The sequence below is a fragment of the Ischnura elegans genome, chromosome 8, assembly GCF_921293095.1.
Source record: "Ischnura elegans chromosome 8, ioIscEleg1.1, whole genome shotgun sequence".
Classification (NCBI taxonomy): Eukaryota; Metazoa; Arthropoda; class Insecta; order Odonata; family Coenagrionidae; genus Ischnura; species Ischnura elegans.
The window spans coordinates 63,959,923-63,973,971 of record NC_060253.1 but is presented as its reverse complement, the minus strand read 5'-3'; the positions used below and the strand labels follow the sequence as shown (position 1 = coordinate 63,973,971).

The window sequence follows — 14,049 nt, the reverse complement described above, 5'->3', positions numbered from 1 at the left end:
TTATGTTATTTTTTGTGTTAGCTTGGAAAAAATTGAGGAGTTTGCAAGCACCTGTTGGAATTTTCAATTAGTAGCTCTTCATTAATAATATAAAATGAAGTATTGCATTTCGTGCACATTCAGGCGATAACAGACAAATATTTTCTGCTATTACCTGACTTCTTAATTTTTTGGGTTGATACTGAATGAAAGTGTGTTGAACATTGAGTAAAACGTTACTTTTAGGCCTATTATTCCTCATTGCCAACTTGAATGCGAAGGATATCTTGTTAAGTTAAGTAATTGAAAATTTCATGGGATATTGAGTAGGACATACCTATATTTTCCTGTGTATCTAAAATATTTCTCGTCTGAAAAAATATAATGAGGTGAAATTTTTATGCCTCAGATTAGGGAAAATATTAACGAGAGTCTACCCAGTACCCCCTGTAAATTTCAAGATGATGACGTTTGTTTTAAGTGAGAGATTCGTCGTTAAAAAAGAACTATCACGTATGAGCAAGGAGCCCTCAAAGCTTTCGCAAACATTTAGAAAGCCCAACGTTACCGTTTGAGCGCGAGACTTGTTTTTCAGCGTCTAAGATTGGCCTTGATGTCTCATATGTAACCCTCTGCCAAAAACTGTACCAAAAGCAGTATATAATCTTCAAACTTTAAATTAACCTAGAATATACTCGGCTCTTGCCTGTGTCGTTATCTTTATTATCTGAAATATCGTTGGAGATAATTTAGAAGAGTACCGAGGAAATTACATGAGCTCCCGGTGGATGATATAATAATTTTTCAAAGATTCATGTCCCCATGGTGGATGGTGAGTCGTTAGAAACCATTTTCAAGCATCACCAGGGCTGACTTAAATTCTAAGAAATGCATTCACAAGGATTAAATGAGGTGTCACTCATCCCACTATTGATGCTATTTTAAAATAATTCCAGCAAACATTCGGTTGCCATGGAGACACTGATTAGGTTTAACCCGTGAAATTTTGGAGAGAAATCAAGAAATTATACCCATTATGATTAGCAAGTGCTGGTAAATAACTTGGATATGAATATGAAAGAAGACTTGTTTTAGGAGGTTTAGTGTTGACTTGGAGGGATATACGTAATTTTTACGTAAAATTCACGTAATATTTACCCACTTACTTGTCCATTATTTATTCTCGTGAATATCTGTCATCTCTCGCGAAATAAATAAGTCGCCACTCAATGTAAACATATCCTTCTGTACAATTTTACTTTACACAAATATTCGACTACATAAAATAAAAAAAACCACAAACACGTCAATTATAGTCAAAATATAATTTTTGAAACTGATACATTAATAATATTGTATATTAATTCATATATATATATTCCAACACTGCATTATGGGGATTCTTAAAAAGTTAGACTTAGTTTTTTTTAAGGTGACGTAATGTAGAGATGCTGATATTTGGTCAGCATGAGCACAAACCACCCATTCATTATGCATCCTTAATTTTTTAATTTCTAAAAACCCCCTGTGCAATTGTACATTCATTCTTTGGGTACAACGATGTTTTTTTTAGAACAATCACAATGATAATAATAATTTAGTGTGATTAACATGTTTATGGTAAAATCTATAACCATTAAATAGCTTTACATTATGTTTTAGGCGCCTAACAACAGCATTATTTTTTCAATGTCCCAAGTCATTAAAACAAAAATATACCAGAAAAAAATGTGGAAAAATTGTATTTATTTTTGATTGAAGAGGGTTGCAGAAGCTGAAGAAAAATATGCAATAATTTTGCGTTTCATGGGTGAAAAGAACGAAAAAAATAAAATGAAGAATTTGTATTTTTTTTACTTCAGCGCAGATAGTTTTCCATAACTTTTTTAGTCTTAAGCGTCGGTATTCAATTTGAATTTCGCTGTAAAGAAGCACACCACTTGAAGGCTGAACCGGGTATAATTATTGGGTGAAAATCTGCCTCCGCAGGCTGATTATAATGGCAAACGCGCCTTAGGCCTAGCGGTCCTCGTAAAGTCTTAATTACTTTGACAAAGACGGCTCAGGCCTTCATTTGAGTCTCTAAATGACGAACCTTCTTGCGGTTGGCGCCGGGCACTGGACCAGGGGCTCGAACCCAGACCTGTCGCCATTGCATGGAGGATTATTACACTTATAAAAATGTATAATGACACATTCAGTAGTTAAAAGACAGAAATGGGAAACGAGAGTGAGTTTGTAAGCCTCGGATAAATTTTCAATAGTAGTGTGTATTACTGTTTAGCCATACGAAGGCAGTCTTTTAAATAACAGTGTTTTCCATAAAATAGTTTGCTTAATAATAGGAAAACAAATCAATTTAGTGGCTGTTATTTGTAATATACCCGATTTTACAATTCTGGTTGTAATACCCTTGATCACAATACAACTTTTAAATTAATATTGGAGCAAATGTTCCAGATTTTGTATATGTTTAATGTGTATCACAGCTGTCATACTGCTGCAAGAATTTACGAAAATTTTAATGCGATGAGCTGTATGTTTTTTCGACAGGATGAATTTTTATATGCGGCCAATTGTTTCCAAATTATTGCAATGGCTGTGAGTGAAGAATGTCTTATTTATTTAATCAGTCAACATTGCTGAGTCCTTGAGTCATTAGGATTACATACGCTTACTTCATCATTTATGGAAAATTGAAATGCGTGGATTAAGAAATTTGTCGAAGCAGGGAACCGAGAGTACTTTACCGGTCGTATTATTTTATACCAAGAGAAATATCATGTGAATTTAGTTCTAACAAAATCCAATTATGGTTAGTAAATTAGGAAAAAGAGTACTTTTGTGGTATGTGTCTTACATTAGGATCGATGGAAGTTCACTGCTATACAAATGCTGCTTGGGTATAACTTTAAGTTGTTTATTTAACTTCTGAAAATATTAATGGCATGCCAATCGTGAGCTTTTACTAATTCAAAATATCAACTCATGTCGTCAATTATCAGAGGACGCATGCCTCAAAGTTAATAATAAAATACTGAAATGCAACTGGGAAAATGATCTAATGCAGAATTCCTCTTTAAAAGTTGTATTATGATCAGCCTTTATTCTCATTGTCTAAATTTTGTTTGTCAAATTGTCTACTTTATTGCGAATCATTGTCCAATCGTCAATGGAAAACTTATCTTTTGAAGCTTATTTTTTTTTCAATCATTTAGGATTGTATTTGGAAGATAATTAATTGTCGTCGTGTTTTTTTTTCAAATTTTTAGTTGAGATCTGTGGCGAGGAAACATAAAGTACATGATAACAGAGAAATATATTTATGTATTTATATATAGTCATCAAATGGCGAGGAAACGTTTCGTGTGTTGGGTGGCTGCACGAATGCTCAATGAAGGATGTTCGGGGGTTGCTGAGAAGGACATCTATGATGAGAATGGCCTCAGCATCTCCTCTGCGGTCACCTCACCATCGCCATCTTCGTCCACAAATCGCCTCACTAAAACCTGTGCAAGTCCCGGGTTGCCGGCCACTTCGTCCGCTAGCCATTGGTCGGGAAACCTGCGGTTACAAACAGATGATATCACTTGAAACTTACCATTACACAAGTCATTCAAATAAGCAACAGTTTGATGACGTTTTGGGGGGTGAGATTATGGGTGACATATGCACGTGTGTCCTGTAATAGTTATAGAAAATATTTGCCAATTATGTTATCTCTTCAATTAATGGTTAATTTAATTTTTATCTTTGAAATGCATTCACAAGAGATAAAATGAGGTGTCACTCATATATTATGATCAGCCGCTATTCTTACTATAGTCTACATTTGAGGTTTGAAAAATAATCGACCAACTTTCAATAGAAAACTTATCTTTCGAAGCTTTTTTTATTTTATAATAGAATATTTCTCAAGAACGATGAAGTACCATAGGAGAATCCGCTGGGATAAAAAAATGACATTTCCTTGGACAAGTTAGGCAGTTACTTAATTTATGTTTTTACTGAAAATTATAAAGTACGAGTATAAAAACGATAAGTTTTTCTGTATTATATTTTTCTTATACATTACCTTGGTCAATTCTTACTCCTGGATATTTATCTCCGCTCATACTTCAAAAATTTTCTCTATCGTTTGAATTTCCTTCTCAAGAAATCATGTGTTATGTTCATGCTGTCATCGTGTGTCATTTTAACCACTAAAGCTATTACATATTTCCTTTGTGTGTCTATTGGAGTGAAATTCTGTCCTTTTCAGTGGTTTGTCCTGGAAATATAGCCTGGCAAGTTTCTTTGCAGATGGCGGAGGCGTGAGAGATGGTTCGATCACTTTATTTTCTCTAGTTTTCCAAAAGAATCAAGGAAGCTGGATTAGTTTGGTGGCCGGAGTACTGCCTTCCCATCCTTCAATACTGGTTTAACGTACCGACGATTGCATAGAATTCTCAGATGAATCATGATCTCAGTTTTAATGTTGTATGAAAGGATGAATATAGCCTTTTGCCCGTTGGAAGGAATGTTAAACCGTAGTCCCCTTTTTCTTGCTTAGGAGAAGTTAACGCTTTTAAGGAAGATTTCATTCTTCATTCTTCGCTTAATCCTGATCGCTTGTTTAAATATTTTAAATAAGTTTCACGGTGAAATATTTGCGAAAAAAGCCAATAGTATAATATGAGATCCTATGTATTGCGTTCGTTGGCCACAAAATCAGGGAAACTGATTCGTGAACGGATAGGCTAAAAAAATGAATTCTTCTCGAGAACGATGAAATACCACAACAAAATTCCCCGCGATATAAAAGACATCTTAGTTACTTATTTTATTTATTTTTTCTGAAAATCAAATAGTAACATGCCCTGCTATTACTACGAGGTCGTTAATTCTTCGATTTCCTTTCCCACCCATAATTCGTGATGCATACCCAATCGCACCTAATTGGTGTCGTTGTTTCGGTGATTAACAGTGCATGCTCGGGAAGTATTTGCTTCTCTTGGTACCTTCAATACATCTCAGAGGGTATCACGTAATTATGGATGCTCCATCCATGAAGTAAATGACCTCTCCTATCGATATCCTTCTTCAAATGCTACACCTTTCCAAGGAACCATCATACCTTAGGGAAAAATTTAGCTGGTCTCTCTTGAGGGCATCTTGAATGGAGAAGTCTATTCATCGTGTGCAAGTGAGGATGCTATGAATAAGTCTTATCAATTCCGAGGGAGCGCCGCAAACACATTTTGCTAGGAAGATTGATGCGTTGATTTCAACTCGTACATTCCCATGCAGACAGGTTCACTGACCTGTGATTACCTATTACCAAACTTGCTGCGAGATAACGTCATTTGGTGTGTCGGACGAAGCTTTACTCTTAGGGCCATTCTGCTTGCTCGTCTGCTGAAGCAAACTTTTTGCTTCTCTTGGTAGGGAAATTCTATTCACAGTCGTTTTTGCCACCGTCGAATGGATGATTTAGAAGCAGGAGTGAGCAGTATAAAATCGTTTTTTTCGGGATATCTGAACCTATTGGCTAATACTTTGGCTTCTTTTAGAGTTTCCAAGCTTTTAAAAACTTGTTTGCTATACGTTGCAATCTTGGAATGGATATAAATGAACTTATTTAAAATTATAGTTCTAATAAGACGATGAACTTATCTTTACTGGCATGGTACTTAATTAGATTAGCTATCGCCCAGCGTCATTTCAATCGCGGGCTTAACTGAAAGGATACCAAACCTCTTGCTGTCTATTTGATGGGTGTTTGGATGAAATAATAGGTAAATATGGTAGATAAAAGTGTGTAGCTAATTTGTTTCAATTGAAGACGGATTTAAAGAGAAGGCGTAGGCGGTTTCACGCTTCCAGGGAGTCAGACGAAATCAAAAGCAACGGAAAGAGGCAGAAATATTAGTCCAGAAAACACAAAAAGCACTTATAAGGTTCATTAATCAGTATAGCGGTGACTTTCTGAGCCAGTAATTATATATCCAGTCATCCCTATATTTTTTCCGTATTTAATTTTTTATTTGTCTATTATTAGCTCTATTGCATTGTATATATCTCGATTATATTCTTAATGAACAAGTCCAAGAACCATATCTGTATGTATAAAAGAGGAAATCTGTTTGTCTGTCCGTTATGCATTTCCATGCGGCTGAACGGATTGCGACCAAAGTCAGTACATAGAAGCATCTAATGCTCCCAAACCCCGTAGTGTTACTTTTGGATGTGTCCGATACGTCATTTGCTTTGTTTTCTCATTACCGTTTATTACGTCACGTCATACAACTTCTGTTCATCCTGCCGGGTAGGCACACCTCTTGACTTTGATGTTCAGCGTGCCTAAAAGTCCTGCTTTGTGACCATGAATTCCAAGTTTCCCACATCTTTGGGTACTATCTTCCCCGAGCAACGCCTGGTGGCCTGCTAGTTATTATTATTATTATTATCATAATGAATTACCTGCTGCCGGGTCCGAACTGCCACGGGTATGGATTGATGATGTCTTTCCTTGCCTCGCCTTCCAACGCCTCCGAGTCCTCCCCATTCTCCTGCTGTCCGCCGCTGAACCACCGGAGCCTTCCGGGTGCGGCCTGCAGGAGCGCGTGCGGCGCCCTCTGCGACTCCTCCCCGGCGCCTGCTCCCACCGCGCTATCCTCGCCCGACCGCTTGCCAAAGCCCCGCGCCACCGACAGCTCGAGATTCTTGAAGCCGCGGGTCGTGCGCTGTCCCTTCTGGTCGCCCTGCTGGAAACTGCCCCGCATCCGGGAAGGGTAGCGGGGTGAGGCATCCACCGTGGAGACGGCGGCCGACAGCAGCACGGCCGCGACGATGAAGAGACAGAGGGCGAGGGGGGATGACGGCATGCCTCCGAGCCACGGCACGCTCCCGCGAGATGTCCTCGGCATCGCTCTCTGTTGCTTTGAAAGGTCCTGCCCGATCGGTGATAAAGATCTCGTCCGTGGAATCAGGGCTCTCTTATTTGGTGACAGAGACCGGTCGCTCCTCAGCCCCTGTCAAGAAGAAGATTATTATTATTAACTTTATTGTTATTACTATTATTCAATCGGTGTTCAAATGTACTATGGTTTATAGGGGAGGCGACCGATAGCTGAGGTCATTTGCACCATCAGGGAAGGTTATGGAAGGAAGGTTGGAGAGAAACCCGGCGTCGGCATCAGCCTGCTCTTAACGAAAGGCGCCAAGGGGACCACGGCTTAACTACCCATCCGACGGACGGAGTGTTGTGCTTGAAACGTTCTTTGATGAAGTTCTTCATAGGCCTTACGTTGATTAGAATATAAGGTAATGCGTTGTCTCCAATGAAAAAAATTTTATTGACTAAAACTGACCTACACGTCTCAGCAGAAAATAAAACATTGTAATTTTTGTGGTCATTAGAGGAAAATAATGGAAAAAATAGCCTATATGTATCAAAAAGAATAAAAAAATATAAGAAATTTTTACTTGGCCAGAAATTTTTTTGGAAGGGTTCATTTGTGTAGGGTCAAGTTTCTCCCTAAAATTACGTAGGGTTTGGAACCCTGGACCTTGCCTCATTACAGCCTTGTTTGGCCCGCGAGAGGGTGGTCTCCCGCGGGCCAAACAAGGCTATAACAATTGAAAGCCAGATGTGAGTATATCTTATCCCGAATTGGTCCTCAGATTTAATCACAATATCATGGTGAGCGAGTGTGAATCGTCTCTGAATATGTTTCGTCAGGCAATTACTAATGTTCACTGGAATTCAATCTTATCTTCTAGGAGCGTGTCGAGGGGAATTCAACGTTCATATTGTGAATATACTAAACAGTGTTTCAGCTTAAGTTTTAGATAGGCGTCGAGTTTCTCTCTTAACATTCCCTCGCCTACTTGGATTCACTGGATACGGTGTACACCCATCGCCCCATCCAAAACACCTTTGGCGGCGTCATCTGCAATCGGTTAAATGGGCGATGAAGTACGCTTCCCATTCCCATCAAACTGTCAAGTGTCACCATTCTGCTATTTCGCTCTTCAAATGATCATGTTTCGGATCTCTCCTCGCCCTATGTGAAGCCAGATCTATTCATCCACTTTACCCCGATTATCCTTCTTCCATTATGAGATATGAAATGAAACACTTTGCACTTTCCACATAAAAATTTATTAAACTACAGTCGACATGTTTCGCTTGTCTAGCATAGTCTTGATAATGCTGCAGTGCAGCGAAACATGTCGACTGTAGTCTAATAAATTTTTATGTGGAAAGTGCAAAGTGTTTCACTTCATATCTCATAATGGATCTCCACAAGTATCTGCCTCATCCACCCAATTCACTTCTTCCATTACATAAGTACTATTCAGGGACCGGATTGGTGTGGTACTAGACTATTTCTTCACACCCTGTGGGCCTGGGTGCAAATTACGGCTGAGATACAGGTTTTTAATTGGTAGCCCGATCCCTCTTTGAGTGATATATGGAGCACATTGCAAGCACAACCCTCCGTCCATCGGATAGGACGTTAAGCCGTGGTCCCCTTGGCGCCTTTCGTTAAGAGTAAGCTAACGCCGACACCAGGTTTCTCTCCATCCTTCCTTCCCCACCTTTCCCCAACAGCGCAAATGACCTCAGCTATCGATCAGCCCCTACAAATTCCAGACCATACCAGAGGTATTAAGTCTGAGATCCAGCTTGTCGCCCTTAACGTGACATCATTCTAATTCGTGGCCCTGCGTGCTTCCCTACCTCACTTCCTACCTTTTCTCTCTGATTTTTTTCACTCCTCGCTCAAAAAATTTTATCTTTCTTCCATTGAACGTTCTTTGACGCATTTAATGCACATTATTTGCTTAACATGCCAAGGGAGTCGAGGATCATAACTATGGGGGGCAAGCCAAGTTGTGACATTTTAGCATGGAAAAGGTGAATTAAACCAAAATTTTAAGAAAATTATATCAGCGCTTTATTAGTTTATGTGATTATTTCCTTGAAAAAATAGTTCTATTTTACTCACATATCTTATACTAATACATATCATTTTTCGTGGGTCTAAAGAAAATGTGTTGAATACGTTCGTTTCAATTCAGTACTGATTTTGTTTAAAGGCTTTTGCGGTTTTTGCTTCTTGGAGGGGCAGCTGCCCCCCCATCCTGCCCCTCGCCGGGTACGCCCATGTAAAATGCAATATATAACTACGATATGATGAAGTGGAATGTCCATTGATAAATTTCAACTGTGAAAGTAAATAATTCACGTTTAAGTTTATGTAATACTTTTTCATCCTACCCTTCCCTCCGGTCCAATACCTATTAGGATCTCCTGTTGTTACGCTCACCCGTGATAAAGAAAACCTCACTCAAAGTTATTTGTCATGAAATGAATGATTTGCGGCGTTACTTCGTGAAATTTCGTCATGTTGAAACGAAAAAAAAAACTGCAAATTTCACTTTAATCCATCAGTTCCGTTGCTGTGAGATGTCGTCACATACGGGTACAGAAAAATGCACGACCATATCATGTGCAATTAAATTATTTCCATTTTATGTGTAACCCTTTTATTTTAATTCTCACATATAAAACGGGTTTAGAGAGGTTTATTTTTCATAATATTTTCATGTCAACGTCGCTCCAAAGGCTGAGGAATCTCTCGACGCCTGTGTTAAACCATCAGTGCTGTTCAAAAGCAAAGCCACGGCCTGTTTTATGCTGCACACCTAATCTACTACCCCTTCTTTCTCTGGTTTTAAATACTCAAGCCACTAGGTGTCTTTCCGCAAAGGAATTCTTCGGGTGCTCCTTCCCGCAAGAATACCTTTGTTTAATGGTAACACGACTTGCTAATATGGAACAGGCACTAACTAATACAAAGAGGTGATGCAAGGTTTCAAGAGGTTTAGCGCGACAAAGAGGATCTTTCTTAGTCAAAAGAATTCCTCAGGGTTTGCCATAGCCTTGAGGTAATCATGCGCTCAAAGAACCTTCGGGGAGACATAAGTAACAACTAGTTGCTCGACTGAGGTCGCTAAAGTTCAAGATGAGCATATCATCCCTATGAGTAGACTTCTTCTTGCGGTAAGTTATTCCTTCTGATGCTATGTAAGCACCCTGGTCCTTTGTGGATTTTATTGTCGGATTTTTACGAGATAATTAAAAAGCTTTGAAACTCAGAAGAAGGACGGAAAAAGGCTGTAATGGCGTTTTTTAAGCTTAAGGATGGATATGATTTAACCTCTTACACGTTCCAGAGAGAAAATAATCTTAGGGAAGGAATTTTTGTCATTTGAATGATATATGTATCTTTATCTTATACTACACCTACTTAAATCCGCAAGATAATGACGTTAGATAGCAATTAAAAAATTCCCTTAGGTGTCTGCCACAAGAACCAGCCCATGGCGGTATTATAGGCTGGTCTTGAATAGGGAGTATTTAATTGTGTTTACTTAAATGATTTCTAAAATTTTCATGCAACTAAATTATTAAATAAGTTGATTTTCATCTGCGATTCTTCTGATGAGGCAATGGTATCAATGTAGCATCTCATCATATCTTGTAGTATTCGTGTTATTTATAAGTTGATTGCTTCGAAAATTTATAAATAAACTAAGTACTGCAGGAACAAGTGACTTTATACGCAGTCACGCGTACGGGTGCAAAGTTAAATACACCAAAGGGTGAAGTTCGCCATGAAAAAATATTTGACTTAGCCGGGATTCGAACCCGGATCTCCCGATTGCCGGTCAGGCGGGTTAACACTTTTGGACTGCTTATGAGCATTAAATGTGAATAATTTTGAATCGAATCTAATCTACGCCGTCCTTTTGTGTGATGCAATCTGCAGAGAACCTTTTGCTTCATTGCCTGGCTTAATGCATTAAAATTTTATTCAGTGGTTCACTTCCCAGTTTTTTTTCATTATCCTTTTCCCAAAAACGTAGCTCCAAGCCCGTTGGAATGCCAAGTGTATAATGTATTTTTATTTTTAAAATATTTTGGAATCACATTGTGGCTGGCTCAGTAGCGCATCTCTGTACAATGCAAATCCAAATTTTTTATTCACTGATTTAGTCGAATTAATTTATTTATTCGGACAAAGGGGCCGGCTAAGTTAATTTATTTTTGTGTCGTGTTACGTACACACTTGTAGCCAAACATGGTACCCGGGTTCATTATTAAAGCATTGAATTTTTTGGAGGGTTGTATGGGGCATTTTTTCCTAAAGCTTTTTCCTTCACAGTGACATTGGGTCGTGAGATGCATGGTCGGTATGTTTTGGAGCTCTTCTGGATTCGGGAGCAGATTACGTGATTGTCACAATGCGGTGATGAAGTGTAGGTATGTTGAGCCATGCGGCATGATTGTTGTGTTCTTTTCCCCTTGAAATGCATTCTATTACGTGCCTTTCTGCGAAATTGTAGAATTATGTTCAGATACACGTTTGGTATGTATTTATAGAGCTTTAATATTTTCTCTATTTACATGGGAATTATTTCTCTTGATTGGGAAATGATGATATAGTGGATTTTTCATGGATTTAAATCCTCTATTTGATGCTTTGCAAAATTATGATTTTGGATATAGGTACCGAGTGAATTTTACAATGCGATATAAACCGGGGTACAGTACGAAGGGTGATTCTCTTGTAGGATTGGTTTCTTCTACGCTTGCCATTCGTGGGGAATTAGGCACTTGTCTTTTGGCGTATATATGTGAATTGAGGGGGTGAGAAGCCAAGGCGTACAATTAATTTTTTTCTCAACATAGTTAGGAACACATATCTGGGAAAGCAAACAATCGAGGTCAACTAGATATTTAGGAGCGCATTCAATTTTCCCCTCGATGTCAGAATAGAACAGAGACACTCGTATCCCTTTGCCACCAATTTTTTGTATATTTCTAGTATCAATTTCTGTAATTAACTCCGTTTAGAATAATCACTTGTAGCCCTTGCCTTACAACCCCCTCAATTATATTCGTGCTTTTAGAACAATAATGTCTTAATTCCGATCCTAAAATCCTGAATTTGTTAATAATGCTTGTAATATTATCCACCGCGCCATAAAATAAAAATTCTGACGAATCCTTATAGCACCCCAGAATAAAAATCCTAGCGATGCGAGGTGGCCAGAGGAAGTGAACTCGTCTCCCTACCCTGACTGTATCATATTCGCGCGCCTATGGCTCAGTAATAATCTGGTTACGCTGACCTCTCCAAACTAGCTTCTCCACTGAAGCACAGAATCGAATGAGTGACAAAGGTCAAACTAGAATCACGGTGGAGCGACCTTATAACTGAATGATATTCAAAGATACTGCCCACTTAATTTTGATTTCACTATTTCTACTATACGTGTTTCGATTGGCGTACAATCATCATCAGGTACTTAGTACTTAATAACTAGCCAATAGAAACATATGTATTGGAGTTTTTGAAATTCAAATCTAGTGGACAGTATGATATCGTTGTGCATTATCATAGGCGGATTTAGGGGTGGGCCCGGGGGCACGTGGCACCCCCAGACGCTTAAATAAATAGACATGATTTTGAACACGGTTATCATTACATTCGTTTTGTTTTGTATATTACGGAGCCTTAATCATTTAATTTCATATTAATAACTTTCATATTAAATTAAGAGAATTTTTTCAAAGTAATTGTTGCATGTTGTTTTTAATCTCAAATATAAGAAGACCGCTTGCCTGTCAGGTCCTTGCATACCTCCAGAAAAAATTCTGAATCTGGCCATGTGTGTCATTTAAGATACTGTTCCACAATATCACTCCGTAAAAAGTTGACTTCACAATTTGACTTAATGGTGCTATTTTTCAATATTCTCACGTCAAAAATACGTAGGATCCATTTTTTCGAGCTATATAAGTGAATAAAAAGTCATATCATGATTACATTGGTAAGGAGTCTCATTGTACTCGATTCATGTGGAAACAAGGCGAACTTCCCCCAACCTTCAAATTTAATACGTGATGGGTCTGATCAGCGTGATTGGTCGACTATGGCGATAGCTTTTACTTCCATGCTTTTTATTTTCATTAGAAATTTTATTACCAATGAATGTAATATCCGCGATGAAGGAGTAGTATCTGAATTTTAAGAAAATGTATTTACAAGTATTTCCTTGGCTGACATTTTCATTTTCCCATGATTTCACTGGAATTGGGATTTCAATATGTTGCGTCATATATATTACGATATCATTTGCTCAATTTATTCAGGCGGTGAAGAAAGCATCGACGATACTCTCGTAAATGGCCTAAGGTACGTCCGATGCTGCATGCATCTTGAACCATGGTCGTCGACAGAGACCTCAACTTTCATTTGCACGATTTTCATCTCTTCCCATCTTTCGCCCCGCAGCTCTTTTAATCTTTGCTGATAGCACGCGCTCTAAGGTGATTATATGAGCATCTCTCCATTTCTCTCGCCTCTCCCTTTGTGAAAGTAATATCACGCTTCCCAGCGACCCTTTTTGCTCCCGGGGCAAAACCTTCTCATTCATCCCACCTCTCCGAGATCTTATTAATTCAATTACGAGTAATTAATCTTCCTCGGACGTGAGTGGACTCGAATCCGGGAAACGTTTTGAGGCGTGGGCGCGTGGATCGGTCGGTGCAAGTGGGTTGGTCGGAGCAAAAAGGTAGGTGAACAGCGTACAGAGGCGGGACGGAAGCGGATGGCGTATAGTCATCGCTTCGTTAGCCTCCTTCCTCTCATACCGCCCGTCCCTTTTCATCGTCGGCGGGGCGAGAAATCTTTTGTCAGGGGAGCGGAGCGGGTTTTATTCGTTAATTGGTAGCGTCCCTCAGAGTTGTCCCTAGAATATGTCGAATGAAGTGAGAATTCGGGGAAATCGTGATTCTTTTCGTTTCATTTCCCGGGTTGATTTCCTCCTCCTACCTCTCTGTCTGTTGGTATAACTTGAGGGTTGGTTAGGTGAATAATTTTTCAGTAAATCAGAGAATTAATTTGCGTATAATTCAGAGAATTATGCGTGCTCAATTGATGACATGGAGTGGTCACTGTCAGGTTCTTCATGCTAGCTTTACTGTTACTTTTCTACCTATTATTGGAT

The 14,049-nt window shown here is 38.8% G+C and overlaps 1 protein-coding gene across 1 annotated transcript in view; it reads right to left on the bottom strand.

The window, feature by feature from the left end:
• Nucleotides 1-2,271: 2,271 nt before the first annotated feature.
• Nucleotides 2,272-14,049, bottom strand: part of LOC124163846 (allatotropins-like) — a 185,093-nt gene continuing 173,315 nt past the window's right edge. Inside the window, exons 2-3 of the mRNA XM_046540949.1 lie at nucleotides 6,442-6,992; nucleotides 2,272-3,543 (exon numbers count right to left, since the gene is read on the bottom strand). Coding sequence (XP_046396905.1) covers nucleotides 3,408-3,543; nucleotides 6,442-6,887 — 582 coding nt within the window. The 5' untranslated portion in view covers nucleotides 6,888-6,992 and the 3' untranslated portion in view covers nucleotides 2,272-3,407. The remainder of the gene's footprint in view (nucleotides 3,544-6,441; nucleotides 6,993-14,049) is intronic.